At 41.8% G+C, this 18,008-nt stretch overlaps 1 protein-coding gene across 1 annotated transcript; it reads left to right on the top strand.

The window, feature by feature from the left end:
• The first annotated feature begins 476 nt into the window (after window positions 1–476).
• On the top strand, window positions 477–17,806 carry LOC134481886 (protein NYNRIN-like). The gene is made up of 3 exons (XM_063273857.1): window positions 477–745; window positions 1,295–1,614; window positions 17,675–17,806. Exons 1-3 carry the CDS (start codon window positions 736–738, stop codon window positions 17,804–17,806), a joined length of 462 nt encoding a protein of 153 aa, XP_063129927.1. The 5' UTR covers window positions 477–735.
• Window positions 17,807–18,008: the final 202 nt, after the last annotated feature.

Raw genomic sequence — 18,008 nt, 5'->3', positions numbered from 1 at the left:
GGCCAGGAGCCGCCCCCTGAGCCCAGGGTAACGCTTAAAGTTGGGGGGCAGCCGGTTACTTTCCTGGTAGACACAGGAGCCCAGCATTCAGTCCTCACCCGAGCTTCAGGACAACTCAGCGACCGGACGGCCTGGGTACAAGGAGCTACTGGTGAGAAACAATACCGACTATATGAACCGGGACAGGACAAGCCACCAAACCTTTTGAACTGTTCATCGACCCTGTGGCCTCCGGCTGGCCTCCGTGCCTAAGGATGGTGGCTGCTATTGCTGTCCTGATCAAGGACGCTAAAAAAATTGACTTTGGGACAGCCACTCACCATCCTAGCACCCCACGCAGTGGAGGCCTTGGTAAAGCAGCCCCCAGACCGCTGGCTCTCCAATTCCCGCATGACCCACTATTAAGCCTTGTTACTGGATGCAGAACGGGTTCAGTTTGGGCCCGTAGTCGCCCTCAATCCTGCCACCTTGCTTCATCTACCAGAGGAGGCAGAACAGCATGACTGCCTACAAATCCTCGCAGAAGTACATGGAACCAGGCCGGACCTATCGGACCAGCCTCTTCAGAATGCTGACCACACATGGTACACGGATGGCAACAGCTTCTTGGCAAAGGGAGAGCGAAAGGCTGGAGCTGCGGTCACTACGGAGGACAAAGTGATTTGGGCGAAAGCCCTGCCTGCTGGTACCTCCGCACAACGGGCTGAACTCATCGCCTTGACTCAGGCGCTCAAGATGGCAAAAGGTAAGAGGCTAAATGTATATACAGACAGCCGTTATGCCTTTGCCATGGCACACATCCACGGGGAGATCTACCGGAGGTGGGGGCTGCTCAAATCTGAGGGTAAAGATATTAAAAATAAGGCTGAAATTCTGGCCCTCTTAGAAGCCCTATTCTTGCCCAAAAGACTGAGTATTATACATTGTCCAGGACACCAAAAAGGGCACAACCCAGAGGCACGAAGAAACCAGCTGGCCGATGCCACGGCACGAGAAGCGGCCATGAGCAAACAAATCTTGCCCTTAAATAGCCCAGACCAACCCACGCCCCCAACAGTGGGACAAACCGGTTGGGTTTATGCCCATGAGGACATAGAGCTCCTAGAAAAAATGGGGGCCATCTACCACCCTCAACTAAAACAGTGGGTCTACAAAGGAAAGACAGTTATGCCAATAAAAATGACTTTTGAATTGATCTCCTTTTTACACAAATTAACCCATTTGGGGTTTAAGAAGATGAAAACCTTACTAGATCGGGAAGAGATAAATCTGTGTTTTTTGAATCGGGACAAAGCGATACAAAAGGTGACTGAGAGTTGCAAAGCGTGCGCTCAGGTTAACCCGGGAAGGACCATGATTGGACAAGGAGTTCGTCCTAGGGAACACCGTCCTGGCATCCATTGGGAAATTGATTTTACTGAAATTAAACCAGGTATGTATGGATACAAGTATCTCCTAGTGTTTGTAGACACCTTCTCAGGATGGGTCGAAGCCTTCCCCACAAAGCACGAGACTGCAAAAATGGTCACCATGAAGCTCCTCGAGGAAATCTTTCCCAGGTATGGCATGCCTCAAGCGTTGTGGTTGGACAACGGGCCTGCTTTCGTCTCCCAAGTAAGTCAGTTCATGGCCAAATTGCTGGGGATTGATTGGAAATTACATTGTGCCTATAGACCCCAGAGTTCAGGTCAGGTAAAACGCAGGAATAGAACAATTAAGGAGACTTTATCCAAACTTACGCTTGCAACTGGCTCAAAGGATTGGGTGACCCTCCTTCCCCTAGTTCTATATCGGGTCCGGAATACCCCGGGCCCCCATGGTCTAACTCCCTTTGAAATAATGTATGGAGCACCACCCCCCATTTGTCCATTTCTTTGATTCAAACATTGCTGATTTTGCTGACAGCCCTTCTCTGAGGGCCCATTTACAGGCCCTACAGATTGTGCAGAGAGAATCTGGAGACCTTTGGCCGCTGCTTACCAGGACAAGCTTGAGCATCCGGTGATGCCACACCCATTCCAGATTGGAGACACCGTGTGGGTGCGCAGACACCTGACCAAGAATCTCGAGCCACGGTGGAAAGGACCCTACACCGTCCTCCTGACTACCCCGACCGCCCTAAAGGTAGACGGAGTCGCGGCTTGGATCCACGCATCACACGTCAAGGCAGTTCGGTCTGAGGAATTGACAAATCACAACACTACACCCCAGACATGGAGAGTTCAGCGCACTCCAAACCCCTTAAAGTTAAAACTCCTACGTGGCTCCTCCTAGTCCTTTTGTGGCCTAGAGTCAGTGGGGGAATAAGCCCCCACCACATTTATAACATTACCTGGACAGTCACTAATCTCATGACAGGAAGGCTGGCTAATGCTACCTCCGTAAGGGGGACGCTGGCCGATGCCTTCCCTCCCTTATACTTTGACCTTTGTGATGTGATAGACTACCAATCCTCTGACTATTGTGTATTAGTAAAAATTTGGCCCAAAGTCACCTACCATGAATCCGAGTATATATACTCGTTTTTCGAGAGACAGACTCGTTTCCGAAGAGAGCCTGCCACCCTGACTTTAGCTTTACTCCTAAGAGGAATCACCTTGGGGGGAGTGGCCGAGGGTATAGGGACCGGGACCACTGCACTCCTAGAAACTGGTCATTTCCGTCAGTTACAAGCAGCCATGAATGCAGATCTTAAAGCTATAGAAGAGTCTGTGAGTACATTAGAAAAGTCCTTAACATCGTTGTCTGAAGTGGTCCTCCAAAATAGATGAGGGCTAGATATGTTGTTCCTCCTCGAGGGTAGATTATGTGCTGCTCTAAAAGAAGAGTGCTGTTTCTATGCAGACCATACTAGAATAGTAAGAGATAAAAACTGTTTGATTCCCAACAGGGATGGTTCGAGGGGTGGTTTAACCGATCCCCTTGGTTTGCTACCCTCCTGTCTACCCTGATGGGACCCCCTACTTATTCTTCTCCTAATTCTTCTTTTTGGACCCTGCATCCTTAATAGGCTGGTACAGTTCATGAGGGATAGACTTTCAGTCATTCAGACCCTCGTACTGACGCAGCAGTACCATAGGCTGAGACAACAAGAGACAGAAATTTCTTGACCAAGTCGAGTGAAAGATTTCACTCAAAGTTAACAAAAAAATGGGGGAATGAAAGACCCCAGCTTAGCAGCAGTAACGCCATTTTGCAAGGCTGTACTTAAGATGACTGGTTCAGGGAAAGGTGAGAACACTGAGTACACAGCGGCTGCCAAGCAGGATGTGTTTGGTTGAAGGCCTGGCAACAGGACGACTGAGGTTGAGCACCTGACAATGAGAAAAGCCCCGGGAGAGGTCCCACACCCTGGTGGGGGGCCGAGTCAGCCGTTATGTTCCAAGAAGGTGGCTAGGAAACTTGCCCCCGGGCTGAACCCTTGCCACATTAGAATCCACCAATTATATCCCTGTAACCATGCATCTGCTTCTGTATGCTTGCTTCTGCTCCCCAGAATCCTATAAAAAGCCCATCCTTGGTTCCGTGGGGCGCGCCAGTCCCCCGGGTGACTGAAGCGCCCACAGGTGCCTGTGCCTGTGTATCCCGACAATAAACCAAATCCTCTTGCTGATTGCATCCTGTGGACTCGGTCTGGTCATTGAGTTGGAGGGTCTCCATCCCGAGGGAAAGTTCTCCCTGAGAACTTTTTCAGGTGAGTTCTGGGACTGCCAATTTTCTTAAACAGAAATGCTCCCTTTGAAAAATCAAAAACAAAACTGAAAACTGTTTTCTAATTAAAAAAAATTTATGAGCTTTGTAGGCCATGATATGGCTCAGTGGTCAATGGCATTTGCTACCAAACCTGAATTCAACATTAGGAACCAAAGGTGTAAGGAGAGATATCCCTTTACGTGCTCGTCCTCCCATGTCTACATGCAGGGTCCTCTGCCAACACACCTACTCATTTGTTGGACCAAGGTAAAATATGAAGACCTAGATGGAATGTAAGACCCAGGTAACTGTTACCTGGGTGTCTAGAAAACTTTCTCACGTCTTCCTGTTACTAGGCAACTTTCTAATGCCAAAATCTATTACATAATCTGTTATGTTCTGTGCCATTAAAAAAGGATCATGATAGAAATCAGTAGATGTGTTTTGTAGAGTGACCCACAATAAGCTAGGATGCAAACCAGCCACCCAACAGCAATTCCTGAACCTATGTATAGGATTCTATGGTATTTGCCTTTATAGGCTGCCCCTGGGATAGACCCCCAACATAAGACAGACAACTGTACTGCTACGAAATAGTATTTGGAATGAGATTTCCATTTTGAGTAGTGGTCCACTTAATTGTAAGTTCCCACACTCCCCTGCTAACTGAAATCTTACTTGGCAGAGGGAGCCATGGACGCGTGTTACTGACATCATCGTTGGCAAGTTAAGACATGAATGTTAGACAAGTCCCATTCTTATTTACAGGAATGTTAGATAAGGCAAGTTCCCTGCCACAGTTAAATACCCCAACCAATGGGAGTAAGATACTTGTACAACAAAGATATGTGCTTGAGCAAATCCCCTAAACCAAAATGCTAATTGGTGACATAACTTGGCACAGATGTTTGTGGATTTTGGGCTTGACAACCATGTAGCAGAATACCCTGGGTGATTTTAATGAGTTATGGACCCTGTCCCTGTTGCTTGTTCTCCCATACTCTGGAGTGCCAGAGCTCTGACATTCAGGGTTTGTACACTTGTACAATCTCATTTTCAAGTCTGGATATTGAGATCTTCCCTTGTTCCTGACCCCAGTTCATAGTATATATTGTTGGCTAGGTGAAATACTTTCGGTGTACAAATCAGGCTAGACTCAAATTAGATATGGCCTTGTTTCTGTCTCCTTGTGTATTATGAGCCTTAACCCTGCCTACCTCCCATTCTTGGTGTCAAAATCTGTAGACATTGTGCAAGCTTATCATTTCTGGTTTTCTCCTTATGATCCATATAATAGGGGATGGAGAGAGAGCTAAGCTATTATGAGCATTGGCTTAGCTTCCAGAGGACACAAATATGATGGCTCACAATTCCAGAAGAGACCAACCAAATACCTTCACACAAACATACATGCAGGAAACACACAAATGCCCATAAAATAAAAGATAATAAGTCATATAAAATTCAAAAGCAGATTTACCTAATATCTAAACTATTTATTTTACTCTGCACCATGTAGTACTCTGTATGTCTTATGAACATCAGAATTTGGTTTCTTAAATTTTGTTACAGATACCACACCCTTTCTTTCTCTCCTAAAAAATGAACAGGCAGCTAAAGAATACCAAAAACACACCAGGTGTGTTGTTACACACCTTTAATCCTTGTACTTAGGAGGAAGAGGCAGCTAGGTAGATCTCTATGAGTCGGTTCTGCCTGATCTACAAAGCAAATTCCAGGACAGCTAGAGTTATACAAAGAAATCATGTCTCAAAAAAAAAAAAGAAAAAAATAAATAAATGAAAATCAACAAGGACCATATGAAATAAAAAAAGAAACATATTGTCAAATGACAAAATAAAGAAATAGAGGGAAAAGAGCCAATGAAAATTGATGAGGAATACACATTGATGCAGCACAGGTTCACATGCACACAAGAATCTAGTAAAAACACAAAAGTGTTAGCCATAATATGTGAACAAATAAACTGAAAGGGATAAGGACTCTGCAGGAATTCGAACAGAGTGAATTAGCCAGAACCCTTGGAGCTCTCAGAGACTTAATCACCAGACAAAGAACATATATGGGCTGGGCATAGCCCTCCCTACACAGATGTATGAGACATGCAGCTTGGTCTACAAGTGGTACCCAAATGAATGGAGTGAAGGCTACTTCAAAAGCTATTACCTGTATGTGGGATATATTCTTGTATCTGGATTTTTTATCTGTCCTCATTGGTAGAGAATATGCCTAGTTTTTAATATAATTCAAGTAGAATGGCATGGGGATACCCACAGAGCTGCAACCCACTCGGAGAAGAGAAGATGTTATGGGGGAAGGAATGTGGGAGGGTGTGACTCTGAGGGGAGGAGTGACTGGGTTGTAAGATGAGTAAGAAGAAAATTACATTAAATTAAAACAAAATGCCCCCAAACAAAAGGCTTGAGGAAACATTATGAGACATAAGACCTCCAAAGAGACTTTTGAGTTCACTTTGTGCTGGAATATATACTTGGTCATTAATCCTGTAAGAGTGAGATTTGTACCCTCAGCGAGACTCCATTTGAAAGAACTAACTTTTCATTTGGAAATTTTATCAGTACTTTCTGTGATTGGGATGGGAGCTGTGTCCACTTTCTTTTCTCAACAGTGACACCGCATGTGGTATAGGTCCACATGGGCTCTAAAATAGCTACCTCAATCTCTCTGAGTTCATATGTGTATTCATTCTCCTGTATTTTAGAAGGCCTGCCTTCCTTGGTTTCTACCATCCACTCTGGATCTAACCTTCTTTGTCTGTTCTCTACTACAGGATTCCCTGAGACTTGAGGGAAGGAAATGAAGGACATTCCCCTTTAGGTTTGAATGTTCCAAGGAATTTGTCTCTGTCTCTATATCTGTCGTTGTCTTTGTCTCTGTCTCTGTCTCTGTCTCCTTCTCTGTCTGTCTGTCTGTCTATCTGTGCATATAAGCACTATGCTTATTAATTCCAGGAAAGGGCAGAGGATCCCAGAGCACTGAAGATACAAGCCACCACCAACTTTTAACTTTCTAGTTACAAATATATCCCCTCCACACACAGAAATGCCCTCTGATGATTTCATTCTGACAGCAATCTCTTCTTTAGCACAGTTTTCTGTTGAATTGTACAGGTAAAGCTGCTTTCACATTTTAGTCAAGTTTTCTGTTTTTTCTCTGGTATTCAGGTATTCCCTATTGGTAGATATGTATTGTGCTCACTCTTTGAAAAAGGGACTTAGGTCCCCTTCCATGGCCTTTTGACATTTGCTTCTCTGTCCATTCTTCATCTCTACTGGAGCTGTGCTTTCAGGTTTGACATCAATTTTTAACAATATTATCCACCTACCATGTCTATTCATGAAGAAATTCCAAATTTCTCTAGAAACCTGAAAAGGGCTCAGAACTGGACATTGGTCTAGTCTTGGGAAAAAAACTTCCTCTTTGTCTTTCCTAGAAAGACATAAAAGGAACATTTATTCTCCACCCCTCCCCACAAAAAGAGGCAGGGGCAGACAAAAGAAATATTGGATCCAGGCTATGTAGCAGCACCTGCACCTTGGAAAACTTTCCCGTGCTTTATATGAAACTCACCTATGTGTTTAAGCATTTCTAAGGTTTGTGTAGCTTCCTCAAAGCATGGTAACTCATGACAGTTTAGGGCAGGGTCTCATGAGAGGCTGACTTTTCTTCCATTTCCAGGAGGGCTTGTTAACAGACTAGTTCTGTTTTGTTGTGTGACTGCAGGTAAATGACTGCTAAAGGTCACCACATCTGCAGCTGTTCCTCATGGCATCAGTCAAAACAAGCTTGTCAGTGCTGTACTGAAAAGCCTTACCAAATGAACACAAGCCTTTGTGTTCCAGACCTGGCTCAGGACCTGAGTCTAGTGCAGGGATGTAAAGAAAAAGATATTCCATGTTCCCTAGAACTGATAACACCTGAAACCAAGTGAGTTCATTGCCTGCCTGAGACTCAGGTGTGAGACTAATTGATGCAGAAGTAGCTGTGGTGTTGGTGCTTTCATTGGTGTTTCTAGTGCTTCTGTGTCAAGACACAACCAGGGCACCCATCTGTTGTCCTTTCATATCTTGGATTTTTGTCTGTAGCCTGTGTCAGTCTAGGCGACTGAGAAGATGTCATAATGCTTACCAAGGTCAGAGTCGCATGGAGTAATAAGTGGCTTAGACTGGAAATATCTGCTGCTTGGTACTAGTGAAGCAGCTGGAGATATCAGTCAACACCTTTCCTGTCCACAAACCTGGAGCTGCTTCTTCCTTAACTCTTACAGAAAACAGTTAAGGTGCTGAGGGCTAAGAAGCTAAATCTTCAGCAGGCATCCAGACATGCTTATTCTCTGTATTTATCTCAATGTGTTTTAGTGACAGAGACATCTTTGTGAGTCCTTGTTGAATGTACAATAACAGGTCGAAATATAACTCTGTATCTTGGCCTTTGCAGTTGGGGTATGAGGTATGCATTTTTTTCCAATATTGAGATTGTTTTAATCACATTTCCCCTCCCCTTCTAAGCCCTCCTATATAAACTCCACCACTTGCCTTCAAATTAATAACTTCTATTTTACTCATTTGTTGCACCCATATGTGTTTGTATATTCATACATACTCATAAATAAAATCTTTTCTTAGGGATTTTCTGCTGAGAACAGACACCATGACCAAGGCAAGTCTTATGAAGGACAACATTTAATTGGGGTTGGCATTCAGGTTCAGAGGTTCCTTCTGGTAAAAGGAGTAAAATGTTCTCATGTGTCTTCAAGGTTATTCAACTCATCTCGGCCTCAGAGGGGTTTTATTCCACATGTTTTCTTCTTTTTGTTCTTCTGCAGCATAGCTTGGCCCTTCAGGATACCATTGATAAGAAATGCCAGTCTCTCTTCCTCATCCTTGCTCAGTTGTCCCCAGTTCACAGTAACAGGAATTTTCTTTTTAGCCTTCCATTCATGGTGGGTCTTGCGCAAGTGGAGAAAGAGGTAACAAACAAACCTCCTCCTTAGGTCCATGAGAACAAAAGGCCATATGTGGTGCACCCTCACCTATACTTTGAACAATGGGTGCTGGAAAGAAGTATCTTACACAGTCTGTCAACTGTGGGCTCCTGTAAACTGAATTAATTTTTTTCATAAGGAAATAACTGATGTACAGTCATAGGCACATCAGAACACAAATGAACTGGAAGAGTGTGAATAGTTCAATCAGTTGGTAGATTCTCTCAATTTTCCTGTTCTGTCCTTGACCTGTCTGGCCCCTTCAATCATATCTCACACTCCTCAAAATGATTGCCTGAACTCTATCTAATGTTTGGCTGTGAGTCTTTCCATCTGTTTCCATCATTGCCTGTGTGGAACCTCTCAAAGGACAGTTATACTAGGTTCCTGTCTGTAGAATATCATGAATAATGTCAGGGATCTTTAACTCATTGGAAAGTTGAGCTCTTCTTGAACAGAACACCCATAGCTTAGCCACTAAGATCAACAATTAAGAAAAGGGATGTCATGAAACTTAAAATCCTCTATAAAGCAAAGGACAGCATCAGGAGATCAAAATAGCAATTTGCAGAATGAAAAAAGATTTTCACCAAGTGGACATTTGACAAATGGCTGATATTCAAACATTATGGGTTCACAGAGTCTAAACAACCAATCAATGAGCTCGTAGGGTCTAGACCTAGGCCTCCTTAACATATGGACCAATTGTGAAGCTTGGTGTTAATGTGAGTCTTCTAAAAATTAGACTCGGTGTTGTCTCTTATTGAAGTTTGTTACCTTCCTTTTTAACCTTTGTCCTTAACTGGAGTGCTTTGTCCAGTGAGATAGAACTCATTTAGTCCTGATGCAAGTTGGTGTGCCAGGGCAGGGTGGCACATGGTGGGTTGGTAACTGAGGGCCTTCCCTTCTCTGGGGAGAAGGGGAGCAGGAAAGAAGGGGAAGTGGTGGGAAGGTAGGACTGGGAGGAAAGAAAAGGTAGTATGTGATCTGATGGTAAAACAAAAAAGTTCATGTGTTAATAAAAACAAAAAGAAGTGATAAACAGGGAGCTAGATATGTTTAACATCATTTAAACATTGTCCACTGCAAACTGAATAGACATATGCTGTCCCTGAAACATGTTAGCAACATATGTTTTATAGGCCAATTATAATTCCATTGAAATCATTAAATATGCAAATTTTTGCTGTCAGATAAAGATCTGAGTATAGTTATGGACCTTGGTGGCTATAGTTTATAGGTACTTATAACTGATAATTAGCATTTGTATATTATACAATGTTGTCTCACTCAGACATTTCCCTACAGATATAGAGTTAACTTCATATTTATTTTAGTTTCTTATCTTTCTCCCTAACTACATTTTGTCTTTCACTTCTCTTATATATAATTGTTCAATGTTAATACTGTAAAAATTGTTCTGGTTTTTATTATTTTATGTACTTATTTTCATGGCTTTTATTTTGTTTCTAAGCAGGGATAAGATGAGGTAAAGAGGTACCAGAAGGAAAGTCCTGAGGGACTCTAGTTCCATAACAGGAGGAAGTTTTTTGAATTTTCACAGTAGGTATTCATATTGGGTAAGGAGATAAAATGACATCGAGTTTCTTCTCTGAAGTGCCAACCTGTAGGGTGTTGAGATAACTGTTACCGATACCCTGTTTAAGGTGGTTTACATGTGGAGTGAATGGATACATAAACACTCTATGAAGTGAAGTACATCTAGTCCGTTCTTGGAATGACTTGGAACATTGGTATTGCTCTGGCAGTTCTACATTGTAACTTTCTACAAAACAAACAAAAAAGCAAGCCATCGAAACACACACAGGGGTTGGGGATTTAGCTCAGCGGTAGAGTGCTTGCCTAGCAAGCACAAGGCTCCGGGTTCGGTCCCCAGCTCCGAAATATATGGTAAATATATGCTAAAAGTTCGTGGTATAAAACTTATTCAGGTTTTTTGTTATTTTGACTTTTATTTACTTGTTTTGCACAGGTTTTATTCTATTCCTGACCAGGGATAAGATAAAGTCAAGAGAAACCAGAAGGAAAGTGCTAAGGGACCCTATGTCAAGGTGAAGTTTCTTGAATGTTATATTAGATATTCAGATAAGTAGATAGAATCATAACAAATTTCTACTTTGAAATCTCAACCTATAGGGTACTGAGATAATGGTTATGCATGATTACACCCTGTTTAAAGGTACTCACAGATCCAGTGAATGGCTAGACAAACACTCTCTGAAGTGAAGCCGATCCATACATTTCTTGGAATGACTCAGACCACTGGTATTGCTTTGGGAGATCTATTTAGTGACTATTAAAAAAAAACAAAAAGAAACCATCAACACCCACATACATGTTCACAAAACATTTGAAATGCAATGGCTTAAAGATAATACCAATCTGCTAAGTTTTATGCCAAAGAGACACCTGATCCTTGTGATTCTGTATCCCCAAGTGCTTTCCATTGTTAGACATGGGCCTGGAGGGATGATGACTCAGGAATTAAGCATCTGCCTGCTCTTTCAGACAACCTGAGTTCAATTCTAGACAACCATCTGGTAGCTCACTACCATCTATACAGGGTTATGACTCCTTTTTCTGTCATGCAAGCTTACAGGAAATTATCACTGTTCAGGAAGGAGTTAGTACCTCTCACTTTGGTACAGAATTTACCTTGATGACTTGTAACAAATGCCATTTATTCCCTGACCTATCATAAGAACGTGAGCTCTACCAATAGACCTAGGTATTACCAACACCTGGACCCTGGTGGATCACTGACAATGCCTCGGCAGTGTCCAGTGGCCTACTGTCTTGTCAGCTGCCTGCTGGAAAAAGCTCTGAAAATTTTCAGACCAGGAACCTAGCATAAGGTATAGAGATTTACTTATAGAATTTTATGTCATGTCTATGACTCACTATAAGACTAAAGGGTATGTGGCACATCATTTAGAGTGGTGGCTTTCAGAGTATCAGTGCAGACTTCAAAAACAAGAGTGTTAACACAACATCTTGAAAGTTTAACACAACCCCAGTCTGGATGTTGTATGTTGTTGTTATGATTGGTCTTTTTTTTAAACAAATAATTTTCAGTTATAATTAAATATTTGTGGTAACATTCTCTAAACAATGACAGCAATTTTTAAAAGAAACTTAGAAAACAAGTCCTGTTTATTTTTTTAAGACAATCCTTGGTTGCCTGTAGCAGTTGGGGAGACTAACATACAGGAGGAGAACATTTCCTTATGAAAAACTGGAGGAAAACATTGCAATGAGTTGTAAGAGGAAAGAAAGGACATTAGTACACAATATCTTTAATGGATATGTATAGAATAATCCTTTTTTATTTTTCTTGGATATTTTATGTACTTGCATTTCAAATGCCATCCCCTTTCCCCCATCTCACAGACCCCCTCACCTCTCCTCCTGCTTCTATGAGGATGCTACCACCCCCTACTACCCACTCCCACCTCAACACCCTGGCATTCCCCTACACTGGGGAAATGAGCCCTCACAGGAACAAGGGCTTTTCCTCCTGTTGATGATGGACAATGCCATCCTCTGCTACATATGTGACGGGAGTCATGGTTCCCTCCATGACTACTCATTGGTTGGTAGTTTAGTCCCTAGGAGTTCTGGTAGGGTCTGGTTGGTTGATACTATTTTTCTTCCTACGGTATGACAAACCCCTTCAGCTCCTTCAGTCCTTTCTCTAACTCCTCCATCGGCGTCCCCTTTTTCAGTCCAATGGTTAGCTGCAAGCATCTTACTCTGTATCAGTCAGGCTCTGGCAGAGTCTCTCAGGAAACATTCATATCAGGCTCCTGTCAGCACGAACTTCTTGGCATTAGCAATAGTGACTGGGTTTGGTGGTTGTATATGGGTTGGATCCCCAGGTGGGGCATTCTGTGGATGACCTTTCCCTCAGTCCCTACTCCACTCTTTTCCTCCTGTGCGTATTTTGTTCTCCTTTCTCAGAAGGAATGAAGCATCCACATTTTGGTCTTCTTTCTTCTTCATCTGTGAATTTAGTCTTATGTCAAATTGATTTGAGCTATAGTTTTCTAAAAGGAAAGAGCCTCAGTTGAGAAAATGTCTCCATAAGATCTGGCTGTAAAGTATTTTCTTAATTAGTGATTGATGGGAGAGGATCAATCTCACTGTAGGTGGTGCCATCCTTGCATTAGTGGTCCTGAGTTCTATATGAAAGAAGAATGAGCAAACCATGGAGAGCGAGCCAGTAAGCAGCTTCCCTCTGTGGCTTCTGCATTAGCCCCTCACTCTGGGTTCCTGTTCTGACTTTCTTCAGTGATAAACATCAAAATGGAAGTGTAAGCCAAATAAGCTCTTTCCTCACCAAGTTTCTTTGGTCATGTTTTATCACAGCAATAGGAACCCTAACTAAAATGTATGTGGACTGATGACACATCATAAATACCTTATTATATCCCAAGCAGGAGGCCACAAGAGACCAAGAACTAAGAGGTAAGAAGAGGAGTGGTTCAATGTTCCTGCCATTCTTTGTGAGTCCAATATGTCTCAGAAAACACTGATTAGAAGAAAACATATTTGGCTTTCCTCAGAGCTCCAGTACATACTGAATAGTTTCTCTCCTTCTCTTTCCTTTCCTTTCTTTCTTTCCTTTTTGGGGGATTTGTTGTTTTGGTTTTTTTCATTTGGGTAGTGTTTTTTATTGTTTTGTTTGCTTGGCTTGGCTTTTTTTGTTGTTTGTTCTGTTTTGTTTTGTTTTGGGGTTTGGGGGTTTGTTTGTTTGTTTGAGAGAGGATTTCTTTGTATAGTTCTAACTATCATGGAACTCGCTCCACAGACCAGGATGGCCATGAACTCAAAGATCTGCCTCCCAAGTGTTGGGATTAAAGAGGGTGTATGCCACTTCTGGACTCCATCTGTGCCCAGAGCTAAGGCTGTCCCACAGCCCTCTGGATCCAAATCCTGCCTGGAGAGAGCTACTCTCCCAGGAGTGCTCTCACTCCTAAGCCAACAGATGAGACCCCACTTTCGCTCCAATAACTGTCCAAAGAAGGACCCTCCAGGAGCACATGGGGCACAAGAACTGCAGAGCAGCCTGGGATAGGATACTTACTCTCTCTCCATCTGTACCCAGGAGCTCAGGATGTTCTACAGCCTGCCATGCCCAAATCCTGTCTGTAGAGAGCTCGACTCCAAAGAGTGCTCTTATTCCTAAGAACAGAGGCTCACAGACCGATGGGAGGGACAAGATCCAGTCAGAGAGAGGAAGACAAATTAACACCAAAGATAACCAGAAGGCAGGAGAAAAGTCCAAGAACCTAAGCATCAGAAACCAAGGCTATTTGGCATCATCAAAACCCAGTTCTCCCACCAAAGCAAATACTGGATATAGTAACACAGGGGAAAAGCAAGATTTGGATTTAAAAATCACATTTCATGATGATGATAGAAGACTTCAAGAAGAACATAAATAACTCCTTAAAGAAATATAGAAGAACACAGATAAATGGGTAGAAGCCCTTAAAGAGGAAACACAAAAATCCCATAAAGAATTACAGGAAAACCCAACCAAACAGGTGAAGAAATTGAACAAAACAATCAAGGATTTAAAAATGGAAATAGAAAGAATAAAGAAATCACAAAAGGAGACAACCCTGGTGATAGAAAACAAAGAAGGGAAAGAGATCAGGAGTCATAGATGCTAGCATCACCAACAGAATACAAGGGATAGGAGACAAAATCTCCAACGAATCCTAAACAGATAGAGGGCTTATATCTAAAATATACAAAGAACTCAAGAAGTTAGACCGCAGGGAGACAACCCTATTAAAAAATGGGGTTCAGAGCTAAACAAGAATTCACAGCTGAGGAATACCGAATGGCTGAGAAACACCTAAAGAAATGTTCAACACCTTTAGTCATAAGGGAAATACAAATCAAAACAACCCTGAGATTTCACCTCACACCAGTGAGAATGGCTAAGATCAAAAACTCAGGTGACAGCAAATGCTGGCGAGGATGTGGAGAAAGAGGAACACTCCTCCATTGTTGGTGGGATTGCAGACTGGTACGAGAATTCTGAAAATTAGTCTGGAGGTTCCTCAGGCAATTAGACATCGAACTACTTGAGGACCCAGCTATATCCCTCTTGGGCATATACCCAAAAGATGCCCCAACATATAACAAAGACAAGTGCTCCACTATGTTCATAGCAGCCTTATTTATAATAGTCAGATGCTGGAAAGAACCCAGATGCCCTTCAACAAAGGAATGGATACAGAAAATGTGGTACATCTACACAATGGAATATTACTCAGCTATCAAAAACAATGACTTATGAAATTCTTAGGGAAATGGTTGGAACTGGAAAATATCATCCAGAATGAGGTAAACAATCACAGAAAAACACACATGGTATGCACTCATTGATAAGTAGCTATTAGCCCAAATGCTTGAGTTACCCTAGATGCACAGAACACATGAAACTCAAGAATGGTGACCAAAATGCCAATGCTTCACTACTGCTTTAAAAGTGGAACAAGAATACCCTTGGCAGGGAATAGGGAGGCACAGTTTAAAACAGAGGCAGAAGGAACACCCATTTCAGAGCCTGCCCCATATGTGGCCCATACTTATACACCCACCCAATTAGATAAGATGGATGAAGCAAAAAGTGCACGCCAACAGGAGCCAGATGTAGATCTCTCCTGAGAGACACAGCTAAATACAGCAAATACAGAGGTGAATGCCAGCAGCAAACCACTGAACTGAGAATGGGACCCCCATTGAAGGAATCAGAGAAAGGACTGGAAGAGCTTGAAGGGTCTCGAGACCCCATATGAACAATAATGCCAACAAACCAGAGCTTCCAGCGACTAAGCCACTACCCAAAGACTACACATCGACTGACCCTGGACTCCAACCTCATAGGTAGCAATGAATAGCCTAGTAGGAGCACCAGTGGAAAGGGGAGCCCTTGGTCCTGCCAAGACTGAATCCCCAGTAAACGTGATTGTTGGGGGGAGGGCGGTAATGGGGGGAGGATGGGGAGGGGAACAACCATAAAGAAGGGGAAGGGGAGGAGTTAGGGGGATGTTGGCCCGGAAACTGGGAAAGGGAATAAAAATCGATATGTAAATAAGAAATACTCAAGGTAATTAAGATAAAAAATTAAAAAAAATAAAAATATAAAAGAATATGTGTTTATAAAATCCATGCCAGCTTTAATAAGTTGGCAATTAATGTATGCTCCATACATATTATTGTGTATACATAGCATCTGAGATAATGTAGCATACATACAAACTCAATAAATGTAAATTATCTGAAAAAATGTAAATAAAAAATACTCAAGTTAATAAAGATTGAAAAAAAGAGAAAAGTAGTGAGGATTGTTGTTAAGATGGGTGGCTACTGTTAGTATGAACTTAGAACAGACAGCAGCATATGTAAATTATACAATCAATGTTTAAGTCACATACTTCCCTACAGACATAAATAGGTAAGGTTATATTTATTTTAATTTCTTATCTCCTTCCCTCTGTACATTTTTCTTTCTCCTTCCTTATCAACATATCCTTAAAGTTTATACTATAAAAATCCTTTGAGATTTTTATTATTTTGATCTTTATTTATTTATGTTGCACATCTTTTATTCCATTCCAGAGCAGAGATAAGATGAAGTCAAGAGAGACCAGAAAGAAAGTGTTAAGGGATTCTAGCTACCTGTCAAGAAGTTTCTCGAAGGTTGTATTAGGTATTCAGATAAATAGATAGAATGATATTGAATTCTGCTCTGAAACCTCAACCTGTAGGGTGCTGAGGTAACTGTTATGTATTGTTACACCCTAGTTAATGGTGTTCATAGACCCAGTGAATGGATAGACAAACACTCTATTAAGTGAAGCACATTTAGACATTTCGTGGAATGACTCAGGACATTGATATTCTTTTGTCAGATCTACTTAGTGATTATCTAAAAAATAAACAAGCATGCAAGCCATAAATATACACATGTGCACAAACCGTCTAAAATATAACACATTAAAGATAATGACAAACTGGTAAGTTTTTATGCAAAACAGACACCAGGTTTCTTGTGATTATGTATCCATGAGTGCTTTTTCATTGTCATGGACCTGGATGGATAATGGCTCAGTAATTAAGAGTCCTGGCTCTCCTTTCAGACTACCTGAGTTCAATGGTAGACAACCATCTACCACTTCACAACCACTTTAGCACTCTGATGCCTTTTCTCCTAATGAACGCATACAGATAAATAGAACACAACTATACAGAACATTTATATAGAAATAAATGTTGTACCTTGACAAACTCCTCATTTCCTTTCACTCTCCCTTGGTGCAAGACCTCCAAGCCTAGAGACCAGAGGAAACTATGCTATTGCTGGCCAATTGAGCTCAGTGGACACACCTGAACCTCCACATGCTCTCTTCACAGAGCCACACAACTGCTACTGATCAACACCCCTGTTTTAACTAATTGGGCCATTTTTTCCCTTTGTGAAATTGAAGGTATTTTCTAATTTCAAGACTTCTTCAGCTAGGTATATATCTGAATGTGAATTATGTAGGTTTGGTCATGTGAAAGTGGGAATCCACAAAAGCCAGAAAAGCAGGTTTTATTACATGAAGCCTGAGTTCCATTTGAGAGTCACCTGATTATAAGCTCAGAAATCAAACTTTGATCCTCTGCAACAGTAGCATGTGCTCTAATCCTGTGAGCAATTTCTCTCAAACTATAGGTCATTTGTTTTAAGAATATGAAAGCGTGTTTACTGTGGACAAATCTTAGGTGAGTTCACTGGTCCCAAGGAATAAGGCCAGGTAACTGGTCATGCAGACAAAAAGACAGGTTGTAGGGGAAGAGAGAAAAAAGGAGCCTGAGAGAGGTTTCTTGTTCTTTTTTGTTCTTTTTCTTTTGTCTTCTTGTCCACCTTAGGGCAGCATAAATGTCCAGATGGGTCCCAACTTAGCTGATAACTTTATTAATCTTCCCCAGAATATGAAATGTGATATTCCTGGCATCAATGTGTTTATTTTGGCTTCTCTCCAGAGGGAATTTATTGAGTAATTAAATTTAGATCCGTTATTCAATGTAGACAATAACAATGATATTTAAACAGAGAACCTATGGTCTATGCGTTTAATAAATACAATGCATAATAAATTATTTTATTGATAGTTCACTATACAGTAAGGAGTTATAATGATTAGTCTCAGGGATTTAGAATAAAATGCTTTTGCAAAGAAAATGCTTTATATAGTAGGGGGAC

The sequence above is a fragment of the Rattus norvegicus genome, chromosome 14 (genome assembly GCF_036323735.1).
Source record: "Rattus norvegicus strain BN/NHsdMcwi chromosome 14, GRCr8, whole genome shotgun sequence".
Taxonomy (NCBI): domain Eukaryota; kingdom Metazoa; phylum Chordata; class Mammalia; order Rodentia; family Muridae; genus Rattus; species Rattus norvegicus.
Note: the sequence above shows the minus strand (reverse complement) of the source record. Positions and strands in the feature narration are given on the sequence as shown.

Coding starts and splice junctions, on each gene's coding strand:
- LOC134481886 (XM_063273857.1), top strand. Junction 1,615..17,674: donor GGCCTGCTTTCGTCTCCCAA/GTAAGTCAGTTC, acceptor TGTCCACCTTAG/GGCAGCATAAATGTCCAGAT.